This window comes from Hirundo rustica, chromosome 3, assembly GCF_015227805.2.
Source record: "Hirundo rustica isolate bHirRus1 chromosome 3, bHirRus1.pri.v3, whole genome shotgun sequence".
Lineage (NCBI taxonomy): Eukaryota > Metazoa > Chordata > Aves > Passeriformes > Hirundinidae > Hirundo > Hirundo rustica.
This window is the reverse complement of record NC_053452.1, coordinates 32,319,679-32,346,185: the sequence shown is the minus strand read 5'-3', so window position 1 is coordinate 32,346,185 and position 26,507 is coordinate 32,319,679. Positions and strand designations below refer to the sequence as shown.

At 53.3% G+C, this 26,507-nt stretch overlaps 1 protein-coding gene and 1 long non-coding RNA gene across 8 annotated transcripts; one reads left to right on the top strand and one right to left on the bottom strand.

Moving 5' to 3' along the window:
• Positions 1 to 5,806: 5,806 nt before the first annotated feature.
• On the bottom strand, positions 5,807 to 8,321 carry LOC120750658 (uncharacterized). The gene is made up of 2 exons (XR_005700093.1): positions 8,195 to 8,321; positions 5,807 to 6,932 (listed from the first exon to the last, which is right to left on the bottom strand). It is a non-coding gene; the product is annotated as an uncharacterized LOC120750658 (long non-coding RNA).
• Positions 8,322 to 8,522: 201 nt separating this feature from the next.
• TMEM151B (transmembrane protein 151B) lies at positions 8,523 to 25,312 on the top strand. Of its 7 annotated transcripts, XR_009207607.1 has the most exons (4): positions 8,523 to 8,826; positions 15,875 to 17,870; positions 17,956 to 18,053; positions 23,145 to 25,312. XR_009207607.1 is itself a non-coding variant. In XM_040057477.2 (2 exons), the coding sequence occupies exons 1-2, from the start codon at positions 8,734 to 8,736 to the stop codon at positions 17,309 to 17,311; spliced, it is 1,530 nt and encodes a 509-aa protein (XP_039913411.1). In that variant the 5' UTR covers positions 8,523 to 8,733; the 3' UTR covers positions 17,312 to 25,312. The 7 variants fall into 7 exon arrangements, 1 of the variants encoding a protein (XP_039913411.1); XR_009207606.1 differs by lacking the exon at positions 17,956 to 18,053; XR_009207602.1 differs by having other exon boundaries at positions 17,956 to 25,312.
• The last annotated feature ends 1,195 nt before the right edge of the window (positions 25,313 to 26,507 follow it).

The following is a 26,507-nucleotide window of genomic DNA, read 5'->3' as shown; positions in this document are numbered from 1 at the left end:
TGAAGGCCCAGCTCACTGCCTGTGAATGATTGACCAGACTGCATTTCAATGCTCTCTTCCCAGTGCCAAAACTCCTATGGATCTGCACAGACGTCATGTAATTACTTTCCAGTGTCCCAAGCAGTGGACCTTCCTCAAAAGACAAATTAAGTTCTAAACACAGCTGACACTAAAACCAGTTTCACTTTTTTGCTTTTATTGCTTGAGATGACTTTCTCTCTCTACAGGATGCCCATTCTTGCAGTTCATCTGAGCAGGAGGAAAACGGTCTCCTGCAAGGAGGCTTACCTGGGAAGAGCTTGGTGATGGATACTGGATGGATTCACAGGAACCACATACAGAGCGACAAATATTTCCCTATCCCACACTGCAGCTGTTGCTTTGGGTTTGTAGGAAGAAAGGTTTTGGGGTATGAGGGCAGCAGCAGGGAGACAGGTAAGTCTCTTTCAGCATCAGTGACTTCCAGTCACAAGTTTTCCTCCCATACTCTGTCTTAGTGTCTCCAGTTGGTCTCTGGTACTGTGTCACTGCAAGATTACAATTATTAAAGGAAAGGAGCTTCTCCCACATCTTCAGCTCTGTCCAGTGCAGTGTGGGGATCTGGGTCATATATCCATCTCACTCCCTCTCTCACCCTGGCTGCATCCTAGCTCCACCTGTAGCTGTTGTTCCTGATCCCCACACAGAATTTCTATTCCTTCAGGTTTCCATACTCAACTACCCATACTAGGTTATCCATCAATTGCCTTCTTAGATGCCTTTGCCATTTTCTCTAGTAACATACTAGATACAGCTCCATTGTGGAGTGGTTTCTTTTGCACTTTCCTATGTGGATATTTTTTCCACTATGGAAAAATTGTTCAAATCTACACAAACTTGTGTGGTGATACACAAAGTTTTAAGTTTTCTGTGAACGGGTTGCAGCTTATCTTTGCATCGAGCCCCAGTCACACCTTGATTATATTGTGATGTGCTGTTCCAGTTGGGAAACAGGTGTGAATCCTGATTCCAGGACTAGCACATGTCCAGGAACAGTTCAGCCAAATCACAGAACCTGGAGTAGCAAGCCCTAGACCAGCTCTAGCAAAGAGGCAACTCAAGACCCACCACCGAGGACTCTATAGACCAGTCCATTGCAAGCTGTCTATATCTCTGGCTATCAAGTGGCCTCTGGAAGTGCCCTTCCTTTGCTGCTGATGAGAATTTAGCTGGAGTTTGTGATCTTGCAGCTTCCTTAAGGTGAGCCATGAACCATTTTGAGCTGGCTAGTGCTGTGCCAGGGCTGTGTTGCTGTGGTCTGCTGCAGCTGAGTGGGGAGACCAGGCACGCCCCATTAACATCAGCTTTGCCCCCAGGCATCCAAGACCAGGCACTCTGCTCTGACCTTTTAGCTACAGCCACTAACAACCAGCTCAGGCACCATCTCCTGCCAGCCCTCTTCTGGCTGGGTGTGCTTCTATTAACCTTTCGGACAATTTTACTGGAAAGACTGAAAGAGGAACTTGGACACATTGCCCCATTATTTGCCTTCTGTTACTCATTCTGCAAGGCTTGGGCTCCCTTTTCTGCTGCCTTCCTAACAGAGGACTCTTCTGCCTGGCTGTGCAAGTTTTGGACTTCCATTATTTTCAGAGGCTTTAAACACAAAGAGATATGCATACGCATAGATATCTATATATAATGTACTGAAGACAATGGTAGAAGGATTAAAAACAATTAAATATAATTTGAGGCAAATCTTCATGTTCTGATTTAGTTTTGAAGGTTTTAAAAACGAAGCTCTGATTCTTGGCTCTGTCCAGCCCCCTTTAATATGTGTTACTTAAAATGGTTAAAACTGCGGGGAAAATCTAAAGAGGAAGGAAGGGATCTATTCCCACTAGAGGTCAGTGTCAGCACACGCTGTTCAAGGCACCAGACTCCCCCATCGCGCTGCGCTGCGAGGAGCATCAGGTCAGAGCGCCGACATGGGAAAGAATCCCTAGGCTATCCAGACCGCCAGGTATTGTCCCTGATAATGTCCTGTCCCCAAGCACAGCCCTCTGTTTGACTAAATGAAGCGAAGGCAGCGAAGGGCTGGCCTGGCACCAGCATCTTCTCTGTTCCTTGAGCTGTTAATGGGGTAAAATAAAAGAAATGCAGCTGAAAGGGAGAAAGGGAAATTTATACCCAGCCTATGTCTGGTCTGAGAAAAAAAAAATAATGGTCCTTTAATTACCAGCTGCGGTTCTGTCATTTATAAGCAACATGGGTTACCTGAAATTGTGATAAGCATTTATTGCCACCAGGTGATGTGACTAGTGCTACCTTCCCACCATGGAGACTGTCCACTGCACAGCTTTCATCCCACATGAGCACTGAGCTGCCCCATTCCCTGGAGATGCAGCCCTTTTCCCTCATCCTCAGAATCAGAAATGCTGAGTCCATAAGAAAGGTGCTAGATCCCCACTTGAGGAAGCTCCTGCATTTTCCCCACCAGAGAGGTTGCTGGGCACCCCAAGCTCCAGCTCCAGCTAAAAGAGCTCAGCCTGTGAGCTGGGCATTCAAGGGAAGCAGAAGCCCTGGAAGAGTGATGAAAGTTGCAGGAAAGACAACAAACTCTCTGCTCTGACTGTGATCCCATATAACTGACATCAAATCAGCTCTGTCATGCACCAAACTGGGTCACTTCACTTTCTGCCCCAATAAAGGAAAGGAGGAACATGACTTTTCAAGATTTTATGCTCAGAAGCAAAGCCAGACTTTCCAGCAAAGCAATGCAAAGCAATGCAAAGCAGGTCCTCCTCAGGTACCCATTTTCTGGGGTAGTCAGCCCATAAAGCACTGGCTGCCCTCTCCTGGTAAGTCTGGCTGAAGTCACAGGGTCACTTTGAATCTCTCCAGGGATGCTGCTCTGGGCATCTACTTACTTTTTCAATAAGAGATTATTTCCAGACAGAATTCTCCTTGCAGTCTGTGTTGGATGCCTCCCATACTTCCATTGTGCACCCCTGTACTGTGTTGGAGCCATTGTGCCATTGTGGTGACACGACCCCGAGCAGATCAGGTTTGTCTGCACGTGGTAGGTGGTTGGCAAGTTGCGCAGCTAACGCCCTTCCTGAGAAGATTCCCACTGCTGCTCAGAGTCCCTCAGTGAACAGGGAAGTTTCTACCTTCTTCTGTCATTCACTGTGTATATGTGTGTTATGATGTGTAGGAAGCTGGACAAGAGGATTAGTTAATTCCTTGAATGGGGTTCACACCTAACCCACTCTGCTCTCTGCCGCGGCATTCACTTCCACAAACACAAAGTGATCGGTGTAAAGGTGCACTAAAAATCCTCCACCTTACAAAGTGAATGAGCAAATCCCCTAGATATTTTAACAGAACTTCATTCTAAATTATATCCCTCTTGTGTAATCCCTGTCAGGCTGGTGGCTGCAGCAGCAGCAGCAGCAATGCTCTCTGCTTGCATCTGGGCAAACGCATGGCTGATAGGCCTTGCCATGTATTTATGTGTGTGTGTGCACAGAGCTCTCCCAAAGATGGCACATGTGGTTATGCATGTGGAGGGAGTGGCAGATGGTCTTGGAGAACTGATAATAAACCCATGCTTAAATAGATGGTGAAACTGTGCCCTAGGTGAGAAATCTTGTCACCTGGGGCTCTCTTTATAGCTAGTGATGAGACAGACTCATTTCAGAGGGTGGCTCTGATAACTTCTGTCTGGCCACGTCACTATAATGAAGAACGCTCCTCCCTCCCCATGGAATAGCTGTGGAAGACAGTGCTCCATCGCCGGGCTATCATTTATTCATGACTCTCTAAGTACAGTTCATCTGGCAGAGACTGCCCAAGACAAAACAAAAACCTCAAACCCACTCAAGCATCACTCAGCTCTCCTTGCCGGAGAGCGCAGGACAGGTGCTGCCATTGCTGCTCCTGGGCTTCAGCCTTGCCGCACTGGACCTGATGGCTGGCAGAAGGGAGGAGGGGTTAATTTTCATGGCTTCAGTTGATTCCGCTTGAGTCGCTTTCTGCGTCACCTCAGCCCCTCACCGCAGCCTTGCACCCCCCCTGGCCCAGTCCTTGTCTCCTAGCAGTGCTCAGAGTGGCTAGGTATTACTCATGCAAGCTCAGCTCTGCTCTCAGGAGAGTTAAACCTCCCAGCTGCCAGACCGAATTAGGGCGTGTGTCTTTCCACACTTGCATCAGAGTGAGTTGGGAACAGGCCTGGTGGAGCCACACTACTGAAAGCAAGTGAGGAGCCCAGGCAGGCACTGGGAGAGAGGGGTGAGCAAGGTGGCAGGGAGGGGAGGTGGGGGTGAGTGAGCTGTTTGAAATATTCAGGTGCTGAGCAGGAGCAGGTGGCCATCCCGTTGGACAGAGCAGTTCTGACACCATGAAAAAGTGATGACCGAGTCTGTGTTGCCCAGGCGATGGGGCACACAGAAAGTAGGATTGCAGCCAATCCCCAGGACCCTGGCCACACTGACAGACCTGGCCTGTACAATGACCCCTAAGCATGCAGTGGGTTATAGCTCCTTCCCCAGACCAGCGACTTCCCTGCCTGCCAGGTCCATGGGGAGATCTTGGTGGAGCAGGGATGTTTTTCCAGATCAGGGTATGTCAACTCCAACCCTTCAGTGTGGGGAAGGCAAGTTGCAACAGAAACCCATTTTCTGCTTTTAGGGAGGTCACTCATAGGACCATAACTAGAGATAGACTAAATTCTCTGAGCCATTGGTTTCCCTGGCTTATTCCTTTCTGGGGGTGATGGGCCAAAAATTTAAGTGAGAACAAAGGCTTTAGCAAGGGAGGATTTGGCTCAGTTTCCAGGCACTTGGGGTGGTTGCCACTGCTCTGGAGTTATATCGGACAAAATGTCCCGAGGACTGTCAAACAGCATCTGGGCAGTGCTGAATCCGCTTTTCATTTCTATGGGGGATGTGAGGGAGGGCCCTGGGTATCCTGCTGGGCAACTGCAGAGAGGAAAGTGATTTAACCTGACCCAGAAACCTCTGTGGAGCCTAACAAAAGCTGTGATGATGACAAAATAGACTCTCATGAGGCTGGATGGAAAAACAACAAACTGCATACAGGCAGCCTGTTGGAAAAGAAAGGATCAGAGCGGGGATCAAAGACTTATCAATGACAGCAATTCTGTTCTGTGCCCCAGACCAGCAGCTACAAACCCACCTACTTCGTGAGGTTTAAGATTTTTGAATGTCTGGGGACTGCAGTCATGTACTCCTGTTAGTGATGCTAAACAGAAATGAGCTCCTCAGTCACCAATTAATGACCCCCGGGGGTTTCCTTCCCACAATAAATAAAGGCACACCTGGATTTCCTCCCAGCACACATGAAGTCTGAGTGTAGCAGACGAAAACATAACTAATGGTACATATTTCCTTGAGGACAAAGCTTGCAGAGGTAGATGGCACCCAGAGAGTCAACACCACTGACCGGCAGTGGCAAAGGGTTGTTGCTTAACTGGAGCAAGAGGCACATTCCTTCACCCACATTCCCCTTGTTGCATTAATAAGGAGCAATTTAATTGGAGTGACACATTCTGGAAGGCTCAGGCAGCCAGCACAAAGTATCCTTGAAATTTCTAAATTGAATAGGCATTAATTTCTGAGCATAGAAAATCCTGCATCCTAGCACAAGGGGATTCTCTGCCACACATCTTCTTAAGAGACAAAAAGCACCACACCGCTAGGAATCATTGATTGCTTTGGAACAATAGACTGAGTTTTGATCACACTTGGTCTATTGGAAAAAAAATAAGGCTAAACACAATGATATATATATCTATACAATGCTGTAAAATCCATTTTTATATTTAGGCTACAAATACCAGCACAAGGACAGGTTATCTATGGCCATCTGGTTTAAAATGCAACCTCCGTCAAATTTTTTTCCTAGAAATTGAACACAAATTTGCTGCCTGGGTAAGGACTAATAACACATTTAAGCAGGAACTACAAGGCTATTTTCTGTAACTACCAGAGACAGGAGAGCGAGACCTTTTGCGGTTTGATGCATTATGGAAAGTGAGCGAATCCTGCTAATATGATGTCATGCTTTATGCTTGCTTGGAACAGATATGAATGTCTCTGCAGGGTGGCAGATACAGGGTTTCTGGAGAACAAACCTATTGGTAAGGGCACCACCTCTGCTTCAGTTGCTGTGTCTTCTTAAAAGCCTCCCTGCCTCTTTCAACCATTTTGTCACATCAGAAAAGTCTCCATCCCGGAAATGCCCCACTCTCCAACATGATTTTCTGGTAGAGCATCCTGAAACTTACAGGAATAACTGGAGGGAAATCTCACATATTTTTGTCTCTTGCCCCCAAGAGAAGGAGGGTTGAGTGGATCAGGCAGTGTGTTGTAATTACAACTTCTGGGTTCTCTCTCTGATGATAACACAGAACACAATCTTGGATGCTCTCTGTCTTGCTTTAGTTTCCGAAAGGCCTGAGCATCATATAGTCTTATTTCTTCCACTCCTGTGAGTTCTGTGCCCTTTGTTACACATTATCAGCCATGCCTTTGGGTTCCTGTCCGAGGGTCGAAATCTGCCACGTGCCTGTTTTCATCAGAAAGTGGCTGACAACTTACACAACTCCTGTTCAGACAAAGCAGGGCACACAACCTCTTCTGTGCCACCTCATCTCAAAAATAGCACAGCTGGTGATGTGCTTGACAATGCTGTCTCCAAGATATGCTGCCAAGACCAGTATCAAAGATGCCTGACAAAAAAAAAATCTTCCTCTGGCTCACCGGTGGCCACTGACTCCACCAGTGTAGGATAAATTGTGTTGTGGGTCGCTCCATAAGGGTGGTGGCAGCCTGCTTCCCGAGGGTTAGTGGATAAAAAGCCCATCAAAGGAAACTCCTTGAGTCTGTGGGTGTGCTGCAAAACTCCTTGCCACAGAAGACATGAAGCATCTACAAGTCCAAAATCAAAACAAATTCAAAAGTGAATGGACAAATTCCTTGGAGTAAAAAACACCATGGGCTATTAAATGCAAAGACATAAACTCGTACCACCTTTCCCCCCTTCACGCTTCTGCTTTGCTCTTTTTGTGCGATATTCATGTATTTGAGATGAAACCAGTAGTGTTCCCGGAGGGCATTCATCCCTCAGGCACCTTTTGGTCTAGCTGAGATCACATACTATAAAAAGCAGAAATGCATATAGGAATGCAAATCATTTACAACTGTCTATTGGTGTGCATGGAATAACATTCAGTGCTGCTACAGGATTTGTGGCAGCTCTGGGCTTGTGCCTCTTTGCCTTGCTCTGCCGTGACACAGATGCATGGGTGAGTTCTCCTTGGAGACACGGGATCCATCACGTGAGGGTGGGTCCAAAACCCCCAAGAGCCGAAGTCTGCCGGGATGATTGGGCAGGGGGGTGTCTGAGAGGTAGGCAGCAAAATTCCAAGCAGGCTGCTCCTGCTTGCTGCTGTTCCCATGGAAACAGGGAAAAGGCGAGAGGAAACACATCCCCAGCCTCTTTTGAAGATGAGCTCCTTCAGCAGCACCCCCGGCCATCATATCTGCTCCCGTAAAGAAGCAGGTATTCCTCTCAGATGCATCTCCTTGAGTGAGACCATCAGGCCTACACACTGTTCCTTCCTCATCCCAGGCAACAGTGGACAAGGGCATGCCGATCATCCCATCGCCAAGGCTGAGCCTCAGAGCTCAGAAAAAGAGAAGTTTCCAGCAAATTCCAGCTTATGCTTCTCCCCAGTTTAGATCTGGGGAAGCACCCGCAGAGACACCTGATTTCCTGACTGTCAAGGAAGCCGGGTTGTACCTGCAATATCCAGACCTCAACAAGTACAAACCCCTGCCAAACCCTGTGTCTGCCCTGTCCCCTCTGTGAGTTTAGATTGAGGGTCTGAAGAGACTTTTCCACTCATCCCTGTAACCAAGCAGGTTAGCTCCGTGGAGAAATAAGCCGCAGTTGGCTCTGCAAGAGCTAGCTGAGAACCTTTGGGCCGGGTGCAGGTCACAGCAGGGAAGATCCTGCCCAGCCTAAGGTTTTCAGCGGGTGCCAGCACCGGCACTGACGGTCACCACTACCCCATTTCCCCCGACCAGCTGGGGTGCCCACAGATTAGAAAAGCAGACGGGGCACAGGTAAAATGCTCCTGGTTCTCCCGCTTCATCCCGAGGGAAGGAAAACCCACGGGACCCCTCACCTCTCCATCAGCTGTCCAGCCGGGACCGAAGCCAACCTGACGACCCCTCGGCGCGGCCGAGAGCGGGAGCTTTCCCCGACAGCACCGGGCGGCCGCTCCGCTCCCGGTGGGGCTCGGGAGGGGCGGCGGCACCGGGCTCCCTCCCTCTCTGCCGCCGCCCGGCGCCTCAAGGTCACCCGCCGCTCCGCTCGGGCGGCCGCGCATCCCGCCGCGCCCCCGTCCCCGTCCCCATCCCCATCCCCATCCCCGTCCCCACGCCATCCCCGCGCCGTTCCTCCCGCCTCCGCCGCGGCCCTCCCCCCGCGGCTCTGCCCGCCCTCCGCCGCGTGTAGCGGCGCTGCGCTGCGGCGGGGCCGGGGCCGGGGCCGGCGGGCGGCCAGCGCTGCCGCCGAGCCGCGGTGGGGGCGATGCCGCCGCGCCGCCCGCCCGCCGCGCCGCCCCGCCGCCCGCCCGGCCAGCGGCGAGGCAGCGCCCGGCGGCGGGCGGGATAATGCGGCTGCCCGGCCCGCAGGCACCGCCAGCGGGGCGCCCCCGCCGCCATGTCCCCCCCGGCCTCGGCGGCCGCCGCCAGCGAGGGAGGCAGCAGCACGCCGGTGCCTCCGGAGGAGGAGGCGGAGGGGGCCAGAGAGGAGGTGAGGAGAGCGGCCGCCCCCCCCGCCCGGGGCTGCCCCCTACCACCCTCCCTCCCTCCCTCCCTCCCCGGCCGCTTTGCATGGCGCGTTCATTGACCGCCCCGCCGCGGGCCGGGCCGGGCTTTGCCCGCACAGGTACGGAGCCGCTCGCTGGGAGCCCCTCTCGCCCCGCTCCGGCCCCGGGGATGCGATGCGGGGCGGGCGGGGGGTCCCGAGGGCGAGGATGCCCGCCCGTCGGTCCCCGCCGCCCACGGGCTGCCCCGGCGCGCCTCTTCTCCGTCGCTCGCCCGTCACCTGGGGATCGCCGCGGAGCCTCCGGGGCTGGAAGGGGAGCAGCAGCCGGCGCCGTCCGGAGCGGGGGCCGGGGCTGGAGTGGCCGGGAAGGGAAGGGAAAAAAAATCACAAACGAGAAGCGCAGGGCACCGTTTGGGCTTACTGCCGCGGGCAGAGCTTGTAATGCCTCGGAGGAGCGGACGTGGAGACCCTCTCCTTTGCTGTGCGCTGACTTCTGGGGGGCATCCAGGATGTGGCACAGCTGCCTGGGTCACTGTGAGGAAAGACGCTGTGGGCAGCAGGGTAGAGGGCTTGGAGGCATGGCAAAGCCGGGGGCGGTTGCTGGTGGCTGCTCCCAGCTAGAGGCTGGCTGGGGGAAGTGGAAGGTGCAGACTGGGGCAGGCCAGGTACCAGCACAGCCTTGCCTCCAGGTGTGCTGCAGTCTCCCTCAGCAGATGACTTTTCTGGAGTCCAGGCAGCAAATGCCAGAAAGGGTCAGGAGCGGGGTGCCCTGTGCCTCGGGAGCACCTCCAGGAGGCAGGTGTGCCAGCCCTTTTGTCTGCCTCTACAGATCCTGCTTGCAGCTTGGGCTTCCCAAGAAGAGAGAAAGCAACTGCACTGACTGGTGAGACTCACTTTATGCCGTGGGGCTGTTGACCCATGCAGGGCAACTGGGCAGTGTAGGAAGGGCAGCGTTCTGCTGTGGTGGGCTGTCCTGTCTGATGAGACCACAGCTCAGAGGGCAGCTTGGAGGGGTACTCAGAAGCTGGTGCATCAACTTCCCCTGCTGCTACTGAGCAGCTGCAGTTTGTGAGTGCTGCATAATCCTGGTATTCTCTGCCTCCTTGGCTTGGGCAGAACATGCATGCCCATGCACGGTTATTCTATATATACAGACTTATATTTAGATACAAATAATTGCAGGAGAGGAATGCTGAAGTTCAAGGACTGGGAAGCTGTACAAATACTGTATACTCTGCCCTGTGTCTGTTCCTCTCTGCCTGCCTGCATTCAGCCACTCCTGATGACCTGAGCCCAGCTCTTCAAACAGATCCCGACGAGGGTAGCTGAGCTGTGAGGCGCATTTTTAGCATGAGAATGTGCTTGTGCCGTGCTGCAATCTGGTCTCTTGCTGGTGGCACTCTGGCAGTGTTGGTTCTACTTTCAAGACTTTTCAGAGGTGCCAGAGCAAGAGCCCGTTTGGGTGAAAGAAGTGTAGCAGGGGCAGTGCCCAGACGAGTTTCCCTCACCCACAGTGCCCCCTGGCTCGCAGGGATTATAAGATTGTCTGGTCTTCAGCTACGCTGTGATGGCTGCCAGCTAGGGTGTCAGTATCATACTCGTGGGAGCTGGCAGAAAGGCTCTAGTCCATGACCTGCTCTGTTTAGGCAAAGGGCATCCTTCTGGTGCCCAGAAGCTATCACAGACTTGCATGAAGCAGCTGGTGGAGGAGAGGGAAGCTGCAGCCTCTCGTGATGGTGCCGTGCTTCCTGGTGTCTCATCGGATGCAATGAGGAGAGACTTTAGTGGTGAGCTTGGATTCATGGACTGACCTAGTGCAATCCTCTTGTCTTCAGAGCTATCAGGAGGGGAGAACGTTCCTCCTCCCGTCTAGTGCCGTGTAACACCATACGGGCTGTGCAATGTCCTCATTTCCATCAGAAGCAACTGCTGGCGCCAGCGTTGCTGAGTGTCCCTGCAGTGTGGCTGATTCCCACATGTCAGGGTCCATTGGCCAGGGTGAGTGGGAAGCCAGGGAAGATGTCTGGAAAATGGGTAAAGTGCCCTGTCCTGTTTTGAAGGTGCCTCGTCTTGATATCTCAGGTTGCTGTGTCTGGGAACCAGGCAGGGCTTCAGGTGCTTCTCAGCTTGTCCCAGCAAAGCAAGTAGCAAGAGCTGCTAGCCAGAGCTGACCGAGCCCTTGTTCCATCTTGGCATCACATGCCTACACCCACACTTAGTGGTGGTGAACTGAATTTCACTTATCAGTGCACGCTTGGAGGGTAGGAGATGCCAAGGGACAAGTTCTTCAGCCTGGGAACAAGCAAAAACGTGGCCTTGTCTTGCTGCTCAGGTGGGATCTGATGGAAGGAACCAGTCCTCTTCCAAGTTGCCGTGTAAAATGGAGACCTTGGTACCGCTGCAGAAGCTGACTGCTGGCAGGATTCCCTGTTGATGCTCAGCCTTCCTCTGTCCTCTGCAGTTGGCAACACTGCTAGCCTGGGACCGAGCCACCTCTTTCTTGTAGGCAGGTAGTTCCTGAACCTGGGTTGTAGGGGTGGGATGTGTGATGTGGGTATTTGCTGGGACCATCATGGCCAGGTGTTGCCAGTGTTTGTCCAGAGCCTTGGAAGACACTGGTAATTCCTAGAAATGACTGGATCCTCCCTACCTCCCTTCTTCTCGGGACTGGAGATCAAAGGGATCAGGGCTTATTCGTTTCTTGCATGATGTAAGTGAATCCTGGGGACGAGCCATGGAAACTGATGCTCAGGAGTCCCTCTGGAGTCCCCTGCAAGCTGCTGCCACCACCTGGCACTGGGGAGCTACCTGGGCCTTCGGGCTGCTGCTGCTCTGGGGCTTTTTCGGATTGTTTTTTCAGCCCTCTAGAGGGCTGTCTATAGAACACCTAACCATCTGAACCCCGGGCCGTCTCAAAAAATGAATGTTTAGCTTTTTGGAGGTGAATAGGAGATTTCACAGAAGTCTCTGCAGGGAGAGGCGGGTGAGAGGCATGGGAGGTAATGACATGGAAACACTTGTTAAAAAAAGGGACAGTGGATGGGACCAGGGCCAGGCTGTTACAAGGAGTAGCTTGAAGAACTTGAAGAGTTTTGGTATTCAGAGTTGCAGGGTCAAGGTTACAGGGGTGATTAAGGGATTTTGAGCCATGTGTTTGGCCACTGAGGTGCTGGGCATGTTTGTCCCCTTGAGGCTGTTTTTTCAGAAGAGGATACCCCACATCTCAAAGAAGTTTAGGGCAAGCAGTGATGGGGGTACTCTCTTCTACTGCTTCTACCCTGTACATTGTGGGATCTCCTTTTGCTTCACGGATGGATGTGAGTCATCCCCTCCATCCCCTTCATCCCATCCATCCCTCCCCATGCATCCCAAGCAGCAACTGCAAAGTGTGGGCCTCCATCTCTGTTTTCTTCAGGGGCAATGTCAGAGGTCAGTGCCACACAGGAGGGAGGGAGGCCCAAGCAGCAGCCTCCCCCTTGCCTTTCCCGAGATGTGTCTCTGTTAGTGCCTGCTGGGGGTTGCTCCATGTGTTCTACGAGGTGATCTGAACAGGTTTGGCTAAGCTGTGGCCAGCCTTACCCCCTAGCACTGCAGAGATGTTTCAGTGCACCTGCAATGGCAGATTTGCTTGCCACTGTCCAGTGCTGGAGCCTGAGCAGTGAGGGAGGATCCCAGAGACGGAGGGAAGCCCTGTTTGCAGAGAAGCAGGGCAAGTCTTTGCCTCCTTCCATCAGACTGCAGCGGGCAGATGACGATGGCATTTATATCGGTGCCTGCTCCCCTCCTAGTGACACTGTTCTGAGACAGATTTTTCTTTCCCCAGCTTTTTCATCTGCTTGTTTGCTATGCTGGACTTATCCAAGGCTGGTTAAGAGCTCAAGGAGCCAACTTTATTCAGCTGCTTCTGCGGGGGAATCTGTGGAGCTGATTGTTTGCTCCTGTGAGCCCTTTGCAGCCTGGGAGAGGAGCAAGGATGCTGCAGTTCCTACTGGGATTAGACTCTGCATCTGGCTCCTCCTCTGTCTCTGCTGTGGTTGCATCCCGTCGCTGGCACTTGATCAGCTTTCGGAAACCCCAGCAGTGCAGCCGAGGTGCGTGTGTTTTACCTCAAAAGCCTAGGATAAAGCTGGCTTGTAAACAGGTTACAGCAGGGGTTACTGTGACCCGGTGAAAGCGCCGCAGTATCTAAGTACTGCGTAGTCCTAGGAGGAGACTAATGCATGGGCTAGAGCCCTGCTAACACAGTTCCTGGAACCAAGCCGGGGCTGCATCGTGCTCCCTGCCCTGGGTGGGTAACCGCAGTGGGGCTTGCCTACGTCTCTGCAGGGTGACCGCCGGCATCTCCCTTCCCCTGCGACACGGGCGGTGCGGGAGGTGAAGGGCTGGGGAGCGACTATGAGGTGGAATTTGCTTTTCTGAGACAGCCGTGTCCAAAGACCTGTCATTCTGGTGCCCCTTCCCCGGCTGGTAAATGAATGAGCTGGATGCTTTGCTTTGTTCCTTGTTCTCCGTTTGCAGATCTGCCTCCTAAACAAGGTGCCGTTTCTCAGCACTCACACCCCACAGACAGCCCAGGTTTGGCATGTACTGCTCCAAGGGCCCTGTTCAGACCCTCTCCATGCTCCTCCTTTGACTGAGCAGCTCCTTTAGATCCTCACAGTCAGAGCTGCCGCTGCCAGGGAAAGCCTGCAACGCAGAAGGCAGCAGTGAGAGAGGAACCCTTTAGCTGCCTGGGTAGTGGTACAGTATTCCAGCATGGGAGAGCCGTGCTGCAACCAAGCAAAGACAGAGGGGTCTGAACAGGCTCTTGTAACTGCAGCATTGACCTCAGGAGGGAGAGCACAGCTCAGGTGGCTCTGCCTCCTGAAAGGCCTCCCCTTCTCCTCCTCACTCCCATTTCTCTTACCTGGGGTTGCATTTTTGCCCCATGACTGAGAGGCTGTTGCAGTGGTCACTGGCACTGGGAAGACTGGGCTGCACGTGTGTCCGTGCCAGCACTGCCAGCAGAGCCACCCTGCACCTCTCTGAGTTGCCTGCAGACCAGCACCACCCCACCTGCCAGCCCTGGGCTCTGTCTGTCTGTCTCCAGGTCTTGCTCTCAGCTAGTGGCTTCAAAGAGGGGAGCTCAGCATTACTGACACCTGGCACTGCCACTGGGATGTGCCACCATTCCCTTTTCCAACAGGGGTTTCTCTGGATGTGCCGCTTGCTCTGCTCATCGTGGGCTGGCTGTTGGGGTGGGCAGGCAGGGGACCTCCATGCCTCTAGGAGAGAAACCTCTGTTGGAGATCTGGGCGGGATCCAGCCCTGCTGAGTGCAGTGACAGAAGTCCCCCTGGCAGGCTTTGACAAGGGCAGGGAGGAAAGGTTGGCTGTGGGACTCCAGAGCACCAGGCCAGCAATGAGGGGCTCTTCAGAAGAGCAAGATGCATTTCTTAAAGGAAAGAAGAGCCCCAGATCTATTCCTAGACCTGCCAGTGGCCTTGTGATCTCCGGTTCTTGCTTTAATTTTCCTTTTCATGCCAGAGTGAAAGTGCCCCTCCTGCTTTCTAACAGTGTGAGCCCATTCAGTTGTTTGGGATTCCTGGATGAGAGGCCTCTCCAGCCATGCTCAGGAGTGGAGAATAATGGAGCCAGGCTTGGCGTGCAGTGCCGTGAGCAGTGTCATTACGGCTGGCGTTGTCCCCTGCCACAGCAGAGGTGAGCTCAGGAGCTGCTGCTGCTCGCCGGTGCAGAGGGAGAGCAAAGCTTGAAGCCTCTGAGTGAGTTTTGTGGCATCTGCACAAGGCTGAGGTTCTTGACCCCCTCTCTCAGGTTCCACCTTTGGAGATTGCTGGACGAAATCTTCTGTATGAGAAAGCAAATAATTACTTTGCCTGTTCTTCCTTTGGGTGGGATGATGTCAGATCTCACAGACAAAGCTGGATCAATATTTGAGACTTCAGATTGTTGCAGAGTGGCAGAGGTTTCCTTAACTAAGTTTTTTTTTTCATGGGTTTGTGTGAAACCCTGCACTGTTCTATGGTAAAGGCACAGTGAAATCCCTTTAAAAAGTCCTGCCACTGAAGTTCTGCCTTTTCCTCACCATGAAAGACCTAAGAGCAGTTTTTTGAGAAATATGGGCTGTCACAACTGAATCCAAGTGCAAGCAGGCACATTTGCCAGCAGCTGCGAGTGGCCTCTTACCCTCCTTGCTGCTGCAGATCAGTAGGATGCTCCTCCCTTCTAGCCTGAACGCCTTTTGGGATGTTACTCCATATTTGCTTTCTCTCCTACCAGAGGTGGCTTCATTTCAGTAGTGGAAAAGTACTTTCTTATTGGTGTGGTTTATAAAGCACTTGAGAAGCACTTCAGAGCTCCTTAGGCTGCCAAGTGTTGTAGTGGGAATAGTCATTGCCAAACACAGACCTTCCCAGCCACAGAAGGTCTGTTTCTCCACCTTACAGGCACACCAGGCAGCTTGTGCCGCCCTGGTGGAGAATTTGGAATGTTGCTGTTGGTCATTACTGGGAAGGGGAGGAGAGACTTGCGTACAGTGGGGTGAGCTGTGGTGAGGGTTCAAGTGGGATGACATCAGTTAGACCCGCCTCTGCTGGTGGGGTGGGTGCAAAAGCTGAGGAATGTGGAGGAGATCACCCAGACTCTTACCTTGCGCTCCAATAGCTCTCCCTGGGAAATGGCAGTGGTAGGGGTTGCTCCCTGTTGAAGAAGGGGGATGCTCGGCTGACAGAGCTGTCCTTTGCCGCTCTCCCCCACGTCCAGCTGGGCTCTGTCTGTCTCCCAGGGAGGGGCAGAGCACCAGAGAGGGAGGTGGGGGTGACAGTTGCCTGCACTTCATGGCTGTCATCCTGTGAGGGATCCCAGCCTCTGCCCTGCCCGCTGAGGCCAGGAGCCCCACGGCGTCTGCTGTTTTGTCTCTGCTCGCAGAGCTGTAGGTGCTACCACAGCACCCTGCTGCCTGCTCCCCTTCCCCTGCCGCCTACTGATTCCTCTCTTGTTTTCTCTCTCTCCTTCTCCCCGGTCCCCCGGAGCAGCAGCGGCCAGTGAAGCAGTCTCTCAGCAAGTCCCTGTGCCGAGAGTCCCACTGGAAATGCCTGCTGCTGTCCCTCCTCATGTATGGCTGCATGGGAGCCATGACCTGGTGCCACGTCACCAAGGTGACCCGGCTGACCTTTGACAGCGCGTACAAGGGCAAGTCCATGATGTACCATGACAGCCCCTGTTCCAACGGCTACGTCTACATCCCCTTGGCCTTCCTGGTGATGCTCTACGTGGTGTACCTGGTGGAGTGCTGGCACTGCTACACGCGCAACGAGCTGCAGTACAAAGTGGACGTGGAGAGCGTGCACGAGCGGGTGCAGCGGATGCAGCAGGCGACCCCCTGCATCTGGTGGAAGGCCATCAGCTACCACTACGTCCGCAGGACACGGCAGGTCACCCGCTACCGCAACGGGGACGCCTACACCACCACGCAAGTGTACCACGAGCGGGTCAACACCCACGTGGCGGAGGCCGAGTTTGATTATTCCAACTGTGGAGTTAAGGACATCTCCAAGGACCTCATTGACCTGGAGAGCTACCCAGCCACACGGCTCCGCTTCACCAAGTGTTTCAGCTTTGCCAACGTGGAGTCCGAGAACTCCTATCTGACCCAGCGGGCCCGCTTCTTCACGGAGAACGAGGGCCTAGACGACTACATGGAGGCCAGGGAGGGGATGCACCTCAAAAATGTGGACTTCAAGGAATACATGGTGGCCTTTTCCGACCCGGACAACCTGCCTTGGTACGTATCTCACTATGTCTTCTGGGTGGCGGCTCTGCTGACCCTGTCGTGGCCCCTGCGGGTGCTAAATGAGTACCGCACCTCCTACGTCCATTACCACGTGGAAAAACTCTTTGGGTTCGACTACGTGGCGGTGACGCCGGCCGAGGAGCGCTCCTTCTGCCGGAGGATGCCCCGCGTCAACACGGTGGACAGCACCGAGCTGGAGTGGCACATACGCTCCAACCAGCAGCTGGTGCCCAGCTACTCGGAAGCGGTCCTGATGGACTTGGTGGGGCTCTCCGGCTGCACCAGCTACTCCGCTTGCCGCTACGGGGGCTACCGGCAGAACTGCGAGCGCTGCCACAGGACTATAAGCAGCTCCTCCATCTTCTCCCGCAGTGCTCTGAGCATCTGCAACGGCAGTCCCAGGATTCCCTTCAGCAGCAGCCGCTTCTCCCTGGGCCGCTTGTACGGCTCGCGACGCAGCTGCCTCTGGCAGAGCCGGAGCGGCAGCCTGAACGAGCAGAGCTGCCCCACCGAGCAGACGCGCCTCTCCAGCCAGGTGACTGTGGAGGAGGAAGACCCCCCTCCTTATCAGGATGCCCTCTACTTCCCCGTCCTCATTGTCCACCGCAACGAAGGCTGCCTGAACCACGACCACCGTCACCTCCATCGCAATGGGTCCTGCGTGGAGACCTCACTGTGAGAGCAGAAGGCGGTGAGATCTCATTGTCCATTGCCTGGCCCGAGCCAGCGCAGGATGTGGGGAGAGGAGCACGAGGGGGCGAGCCTAGGAGGATATCAGGATGGAGTGGATGTGGCATCCTGCTCTGGGAGCCAGCAAAAGCTTCCCCCGCTGTGGCTCTGACCTCCCAGAGGGGTGGATGCCGATGCTCCCCCTGACACGGCAAAGAACTCTAGACCGATCACCACATGCAAAAAAAAAAAATAAATTCAACCAAACCAACTGCAAAACTATAATTCATGGTATCAAGACCCAAAAGGGGGAATAAAACGGCAGGCCTGATGCAGGGAGGGGGTGGCTTCAGCTCCTGCCCCTGGCTCCAGGCTGGCTCGTGCTCCAAGGAACCAGCAGCCGCCAAAAAGCACCCTGCTGCACCTCTGCCCGCCCTGCTTCCCACACTGGAGCGAGACCCCTCACAGGGTGGAGGAGAACAGGCCCCTGGGAGCAGGGTGTTACTGCCTGTGATGGAAGATCACCCTGGGTGATCACGGGTACCCAGGCACGTGGAGCTGAGTGGCAGGTTAGAGCAAAGGCTGAAAGCCACAAATCTGCCTCTTCCCCTTCCCCCCTGACCGTTCCCCACCCTCCCCAATTTTTTTTTTTAGACCATGCTCCGACTGTTACTTTGTTCTCACTGCTGGGAATGGCATTGCCTCCAGAGGATCCCAGGCTCAGCTCCTTAGGAAGCTTTGGTGTGCCAGCTGTGAGTCAGCATCCCCTTGGTAAAGGGTTTTCTGTTTGGGCATGCAGCACCGGGGAAGGGATGAATGTGCAAATCCAGGTGGAGCAGAGATCTGCAGTGCTACTGATGTGTTTGCTGGAGGAGGGCTCAGCTGGAAAGAGAAAACGAGAGGCCCCTGGTGAGCTGGGGAAGGGGAAGTGGATGGCGCTGGGACAGACATTGTGGTATCAGGTGGCACGACAAGCAGATGGGGACCCTTCCTGGCTTTGAAGTGGGTCCTAATTGGTTCAGCTAAGCATCAAAGAAGTCTCTGGTAGGTTCAGCTGCAATTCACCTATTGATAATGGAGCAGCAGGTTGGTGCATGTCTGCATGAGTGAATTTTGCGTGAGATCCAGCTGGGCTCTGGCTGTGGACTCTGAGTTGCAGGCTCCTGGAAGCCTCATTTTGGCAGAGAGCTCTTAGGGGATAGGAGGGACAAGTGCAAAAGCGTGCTGGAGAATTGGGAACTTCTACTGGGGAAAGGAGGATCAAAAGGATTTTGTTTCTGTGGGACTCCACTAGTGGTGCAGGACCCATGCAGGAGGCATCTGCAAGATGGATGCTCTGCAGAACAGAGGCTGGGGAGATGTTAGAGGAGAAGCTGATTAAAACTTAATGTTTTGAACAACAGAGGTTTTTGCAGAGAGGTGTCAGGCTGTGAGAAGTGAGGTGACTTCTGTGTAGCTCCTTAGCTACGATGTTCTTCTGCCTTGGTCTTGTCAGGGCAGGTTGCTCTGAACTGTACGCTGCCCCTTCTATCCCGCTGGAAAGGATCTCAGTGACATTGGGCAAAGACCCTTCGTGTCACTGAAGCTGCAACAGTGTTTGCAGCGTGCAGACACCCAGCTTTTCCTCCTGCAGCAATACATCCCCAGATCTCTTGTGTCCCTGTTCTCAGAAAAGCTGTCTCCTTTTCACTCGGCTCTTCGGGAAGTGCGTGCCAAATCAGCCAGCAATTTCTCCAGACAGCACTACTGAGCATCACCCCGCTTCCCTCATCGGCTGTGGTGAACAGAAGCTAAGGGCAGCATGTCTTGGGTGACAAGGGCAAGTCCATTGGCACCTGAGTATTTGTGCTTGTTGTCTGTCTCCCCATCTGCTGCAGAAGGGCAAACAGTGAGGCGTTATATTTACTCCAGCCATCTTCCTCCTGGCAGCTATTAATGAGGGGTCCGTCTCTCATCGTGCTGCTGTACTGCTTTGCCTCCCAGGTCTTGAGGAGGCTGCAAATGCACCCATGTGCCACACTGGTCCTCTTTTGAAAGTCATCTCCTGCTGGCAAGCCTGGAGTGGTCAGCGCTTGTGGGCGTTGTAGGGCTCCACTTTTCATTTCCCCCAGAGCAGTCTGTTCTGCTCTTCATGCCCTGCATATCCGGGTTAGTGGCTCTTGCCCTTCGAGTCAGCTTGTCCTCCTGGATCTCAGGTGCTAGACTACAAACAACAGTGGTTTGAACAGGAAGTCTCCTAAAATCTCACTCTGTTTATGACTCTGTCTTAGCATCTGCCCTCACTCTCACTAGCAGAGCTAGATGTTGGCTTAAAGAAGAGGGTCCCTTGGAGGACAGAAAAGCATAAGGTCTCCGGTGTAGGCACATCCCTCTCTGCGTTTTGTTCTCATTACTTTTGGCATAGATTCAGACTGGGCGAAAGCAGCCCTGGGATTTCCTTGCTTAGTAATGACGTTTGGCTTGCTGTGCACTCGTGCTTCTCTCTCCAAGGGCCTAATGTAAGCCAAGGCCACTGTGGAGTGTCCTCTTGGCTCCAGGGAGATAATGGTGTGTGCTTGTATGTCCCGGTGAATTGAGACAGTGGAGCTGCAATGGGTCATTAGTGAGGAATGAGGTCCCTGCTTGTCCTTCCTGACTGTGTTCTCTTTGAAATCTCCTGCACATTGCTTTAATTAGTCTGTAATGGCTCATCTTCCTATCTCCAGCCTCCAAGGTGCCTTGGACAGATGGATTTATCTAAGTTTTGGCAGGTCTTTTAGCTCCCTGGGGCAAAGACTGTTTTCACAATGGGGACATATTAGCAGGGTCTCTGTGCCCCCCGGCTTTTAGCACCTGCAGCAGAGTTTCAGGCGCTGTGTCCTTGGCTTTTTCTGAGGTTTTCCATGAGAATGTCTTGCCTTGTTCCTCTGACCCCATTTTCACCTATGAAATCTTATTCTGGAGGTGGACAGGTGGATCTTCGAGGCACGGCTGCTGCTCTGACCCACGGGATCCGTACAGTCTTCCTGTTGCTGAATACCTTCCCCAGGTACGTGGTGCCAGCTGTAGTCCCAGTGCTACTGTCTGTGGCTGCTCCAGACCCACAGTACCCTGAGAAGTGGGACCTCTCTAGGCAGTGTTCCCCACTGCATGCCAGGATTTCTCAGAGATCCCATCCCTCATATTCCTGCTACCCAAATGCACCTGGTAGAGCTGCCCCTCTGGTCCATCCTATCCCATTCTCTCACGGGTGGAGACATGCCTCAGGCTCAGGAAAGGGGGATGGTGCACTTGGACATGGTAGGGGAGCAGGACTGGGCAGCAGGGACAGGAGCTGCCTGCTGGCTTGACAGGGAAGTGGTGGAGCTGGAGGAGAAACTGAAACTAGGGTTCATCCTGGTATGTCTAGTCAGGCAGAAAAGTCCAGAGCAGAAAACTGGGCTCTCCCTTCTGTCTCCTGGCATGGGACACCACCAGCAAAGGCGTTTCCTGCTAAGGGTTGGTGAGAGACCGCAGTGCCCCGGGCCAAGGGCAGCTGCTATAATGCTGCGTATGGCTCGGGTTACGAGCACGGATACGCAGAGGTGCCTGTCCCTGTTCTGGTGCACAGCCTCTCCGAGGTGGAGTGGTCCCATCTCCTGGCACATACTCATCACCCACCACAGCTCTGGGCTGTGCAGCAGTCAGGTGTCTGCTCTTCCTGAGGCTTGTGTCTGCTCTCTGCCATATCTGCGTTGGTGATGACGATTCCTTTGGCGGCTTATTCCATGGCCCAATCTGCTCCTCTCAGGATAGCCTTCTCCCTTATACCTGACCTGAGTTCTCCCTGCTGTATCTTAATCCCCTTACTTCTCCTCCATTGACTGGTGAGTCTAACTGGCTCTGTTCCTTTTCCTCATGGCCTTCCTGACACAGGTGGGCCTGTTATCTGTAGCCTTCTCTTCACCAGTCCCAGAGTCTTGATCGCACTTGCCAGACCCTGGCTTGAGTGATGGTGCAGAAGTTTTCACTCTGTAGTGAGTATGTCACTCCTGCTCTGAGCCTGGCCTGGGCAAGCGGTGCCTTGGTCTGTCAGGGTGGCTGTGTCCTCATTTCTGGTGCAGAGGAACTCTTCAAAGTGAGTGGACTATACAGAGCTGCTGGCTGCTTACACAAGGAAAGCAGGACAGCACATATCCCCCTCTGGGAAGGTCAAAGCTGGGTGCTTGTCAGTATGATAGGGGCAATAACTAGAAGGATCTCTGCAGTCAGATGGCTTTGGTTTTTTCCATACATCATTCTAACAGTTCAGTTTTCTATGGGGTGAGGGTCAGGCTCAGCATTGCACTTAGCAGCAGGCTTTCCTTCCAGGAGGGAGGCAGGAGTGCTACCAGCTCCTCTTCGTGGTCCTTCACGGTGCTAATGCAACCCAGAGGAGGGCTAGTCCTTACTGCTGCAAAGCTGGAGAATTAGTTTGGGCTATTTGGGCTATTTGGTGTTTCCCATCTGTCAACGTACTTGTCAGGTACTTAAAAGCTCTCCAGCTTTTCTGAACTAGAGAAAAAGAGAGAGAGAGAGAGAAGTGTGTGAGAAGCTCTGGATTAGTTGATCATCAGGACACATCACCACCCATTTATCTGTCTTTCAGCACAGTGGAAGCTTCCCACATAGTGCCTAGCACCTTGCTTTTGCAGAAGAAGTCGGTGACACCATCCAACCAAGTGGTAATTCTTTGAGCTCTCTGCGTGTCATGTCTCACTCCACACCAAAGAGGGAGGTTTCAGAGAGGGCTGCCAGGGTGAGCAGCTGTAGGAGCATTCATTAGGGTGGGGAGAGGGAGTCTGAGCCTATGGCCGAGGCCAGGCCTTCCAGGCAAATACACAGTATTAAGGCTGGGGAAGCTGCCGTTCATCTATTATCAAACAAATGCACCCCTCCTTCCTTTCTGCTCCCTGTGAAATGCGCATTAGAGATCCAGCTGGTCCCTGCCCCTCCTTGTTTTCTCTTCACTCCAGAGGCTGCAGGGTTGTTTAGTAACTGATGGATGCCAGTGGGCTGAGAACTGCAGGAAAAGTTTTGTTGAGTGGAAATTTAAGAAAGTTGGGCAGCATCCGGTGGCAGTAAAACAGCACCTACTGATTAGCGGGTGGGATGAATAATCTCCCTTCAGCCTGTCCAACCACAGCTTCAATACTGCTATATAATGTGACCAGGGTGCTGCCTTTAGCAGGGCACAGGCTTAGCTGCAGTGTGCTCCTACCCTGCTGCAGTCGCTGTAGGGTCTGAAATTCTACACCACCACCACCAAGATGTTGTGGTCCCAAAGAGCCGTGGGTCTCACGTTGGGATATGTCCTTCTGATCGTGTTTCATTCACATTCAGTGGTTAGAATCAAGTCTGTAGAGTTATGCTCTGGAGCCAGGTAATGTCAGAAATGAAGCATAGTTTAAGTGATAGGTCTGTCTGGTGCCGCTGCCTCCTGTGGTGCACTTGGGCCTACACTTTCCACTGAGCCAGGTATGCATGGGGACCAAAGCCTGGTTCATAGGACCTGGGACCCCAGTGGGGACTTGGGACTGAGCCTGCCTAGGACACTGCATTCTGGAGAAAGTGGAAAGGGGTCATCATCACACTTCAGGTAGAAATTAATGGGCTGTGTTCATTCCTAGTGTTATTTTACTGAAGCCAGTGGTACTATACTAATGTGAAGCTGGCTTAGCAGCTCCTCAGAGGGGTCTGTCCTTGAGTCCAGAAAAATTGATCTGTCACAGTGTTGCTTTGATGCATATGTTGCATGGGGCTTGGCCAACATGAATGAATGTTGAATATCTGTACTTTCTACGAGCGGTGGGTTGAGTTGTTCTGCTCTACTGCCTCTATCGCAGCTGCTCCGCCAAGGGGAATATTATGCCTGTGGATGTGATTTCATCAGCTCCCTCAAAAGCAAGCTAACAAGCAAATTGACCTCCACAGCACTGGGAGAGGAGCCTTCTCCCACAGGACCATAGTCTTTCCACCTCTGGGGTAAAAGAGGTCCCAAGGACAAAACTGAACCTGCAAGACCCATGGCCTCATGGCCTGCCCCTCCTCCTTCCCTCCTTACCTCATGTCTGTCTTGGAGAAGGGACACTTTCCCTGTGGAGTTCGACACGCTCCTCTTCCTGCAGCTCGTAAACAGGCTCTACTGACAGGTATATCATCCACCTATGCAACTCTTCCAGAAGCTGCCAGATTTTCAGGAGCCCATTCCAGTGTGCAGCATGGCCATCCAGCACTGAGAATAAGCACAGCGGCTGCTGGAAAGCTAAGTGGGTTTTATTCCTCCCCCATTCCCCGGGAAGACTCTTTTTGCTGGGCTGTTTTGTTTGTTTGTTTGTTTGGTTTTTGTAAACTTCATTTGGGGGGAATGAAGCTTGTGAGAAATTGGTGCCCATCCCGAACCCTCCCCAGTCCTTCGAACTCTGTGAATGGATGGATCACCTGCTGTCATTATAATTCAGTGGATTTTGTAGAACAAAATAACTTCGCACACAGACACATGAGGTTCTTTCACTCTCCATCAGCACAAGCTGCTTCTGCAATCTTAGCTACTCACATTAGTGAAAGAAAAAGCCTAGCTAGAATGTGGTGAGATGACGTAGTACCCTGTATCAGTCCCACGGTCCCGACGTCCATTAGCAGCGCTGTCAGCTGCCGTGACATGAATTCAGACTTTGGATGGCAGCCCATGGGCCAGTCAGGGTGAAAGTCTGGAAAATCCCAAGCCTGAGTCTATGCACATTTCCAGAAGCAGATGCAGAAGGAGGATCAGCTGAAGGCAGGCATCACCTCCTGCTCGACCCCAGCAGAAGCTGGTGGGCTCTGTTGGTGCTGCACCTGCCCCCCAGGAAGAGCCTGTCCCCAGGGGCCGAGCAGAGGGGAGCGAGAGTGGCAGTGTGTCTGATGGAGCAGCACTGCTCAGCTGGCTGGGGAAACTGGTGACAGCTAGACCCCAAAATAACAGGATTTCACTTTGGGAGTGCCAACGGCTTTTTCAGACTGAAATGCAGCTAGAAGGCCTTAACAGCTGTGAGAAATGTTTCACAATGCTGTTCCTTGCTTAAAAAAATATATATTTTTGGTGATGATGTGGGTTTAAACTCTCCACTCCTTCCATCTCTGTTAGTAATGTGCCAAGCTGGTGGAGAAGGGTGGAGAAGGCAGATCAGGATGGTGGCCCCGTGGCTTTGCAGTGGGTAGGTCGATCAGGAATGGAGGCCAGAGTTTAAAATCTTTCTCTGCCCCTGGAGGCATGGCGTGGCAGGATGGGGTTCTGCGTGCTCGTGCACAGCTGGGACCGGCGGCCCTGCGGAGGGTTGATGAGTCTGTGGCTTTGGTGCGGTGGCACCCATTCACCCTTGCAGCAAGGGCTTTTCAGGGTGACAGAGCACTGCTTGTTCCTCGTGAGAGGAAACTCCTGACCTGGTTTCTGTGAGGAGATGGTGTGAAGTGTCACATTTGCTGCAGCGAGTGGCGGGGAGCAGGGATAAAAGCACGGAGCAAGCTGTGTTTGAGAACACAGAAGCTAATCCATTGCTGGCCGCCTGAAGCCGGAGAGCTGCTGGATCTGCTCCCTGGACAACGCTTTCCAGCTCTTCTCACTCTCCCCAAACCCGATGTGCAAACTGTCATTCCTCTGAGCTAGCCAAAGCGCTCCCCTCCCCGGAACTCCTCCGAGGCCGTGTGTTCACACCGTTTTGGTCCCCTCCCTGCTGGGCGCCGTGGGCCAGCTGTGAGATGCCGGCAGATGCACGATGACCACAGACATGCCGGTGGCCAGCCCTCACCGTACCCTGCCTGTGCACAGCCCGCCAGCAGCGCTCCCCGCCCTGGCGTGCCCACTGCATGCTTGCTGCAGAGCAACCGCAGCACATCCTGGCATCGCTTTGGCATCGCTTTGCGCTTTCCCAGAGAATTTCACAGCGCTTGTCCTAAGTTAGAAAACAGAAGGCCTTGGGGTTTTGGTAATCCTGGTCTGAGGAGAGGAGAGGAGAGGAGAGGAGAGGAGAGGAGAAGAGAGGAGAGGAGAGGAGAGGAGAGGAGAGGAGAGGAGAGGAGAGGAGAGGAGAGGAGAGGAGAGGAGAGGAGAGGAGAGGAGAGGAGAGGAGAGGAGAGAGGAGAGGAGAGGAGAGGAGAGGAGAGGAGAGGAGAGGAGAGGAGAGGAGAGGAGAGGAGAGGAGAGGAGAGGAGAGGAGAGGAGAGGAGAGGAGAGGAGAGGAGAGGAGAGGAGAGGAAAGGAAAGGAAAGGAAAGGAAAGGAAAGGAAAGGAAAGGAAAGGAAAGGAAAGGAAAGGAAAGGAAAGGAAAGGAAAGGAAAGGAAAGGAAAGGAAAGGAAAGGAAAGGAAAGGAAAGGAAAGTCAGCTGTTGTGGCAGTGTGGGACCAGGGGACAGCATCAGGGTGAAAGCAGCTTATCTGCTGGAGAGGTCTCCAAATGTGCTTCTCTGCTGGGGCCGAGGGCAGCTGACAGAGGGCAGACTAGGATGTGAATGCTCAGCAAGGGAGGAAGAGAGCTGGTTGAGAACAGCTGTAAAAGGCTTTGCAAAGGTGCTGGTTTTTACAGGAGACAGAAGGCAAAATGGGGCAGGAGGATGCGGTGCTGGAGCAAGGGTGCTGCAAGGCAGGGAGGGTGGGGGGAAATGGGGCAGGGCATTTGATAGAGAAGCTCAGGAGCAGAGTGGGCTTTCAAAGAAATCTGTGCATGCTCTGGCTGAGGAGAAAGGCAGGAGGTATTACTTAGCTGGGGTGCCCAGACCATGTCTCGCTGCTTGTTGGAGCAGCAGTGTCGCCTCCAAGCCCAGCAGTGACAGCTTGAGCACGTGTCATCAACCACGATGGTTGATGCAGCCACAAGGTGTAAATGTCACTAATGAATAAATTGCCTTGTGCCTTGGAGAGGCTAATCCATCACGGCCAGAGACAGGGATCTGACAAGCCTGGCTATTTCAGGCATACCCTGTAGGGAGGAGGAAGGCTTCATTTCTGAGCCGTCCCCTCCACCTAAGGAAGCCGGTGCAGGGCTTGGCTCTGCGCCACTTCCCATCTTCCCAGCCACTTGAGCTCAGGTTTCCTTCCTCTTCACTGCAACTGAAGAAGCATGAAAGCATCTAGATTAGCCAAAAGTGCCCTGTCAGCAGGGTGGTACGTGGGGCTAGGTGGTAATTGAGTTTGGAGGGAAGCTGCTGGACACAGGGCACGGGTGCTGTAGGGG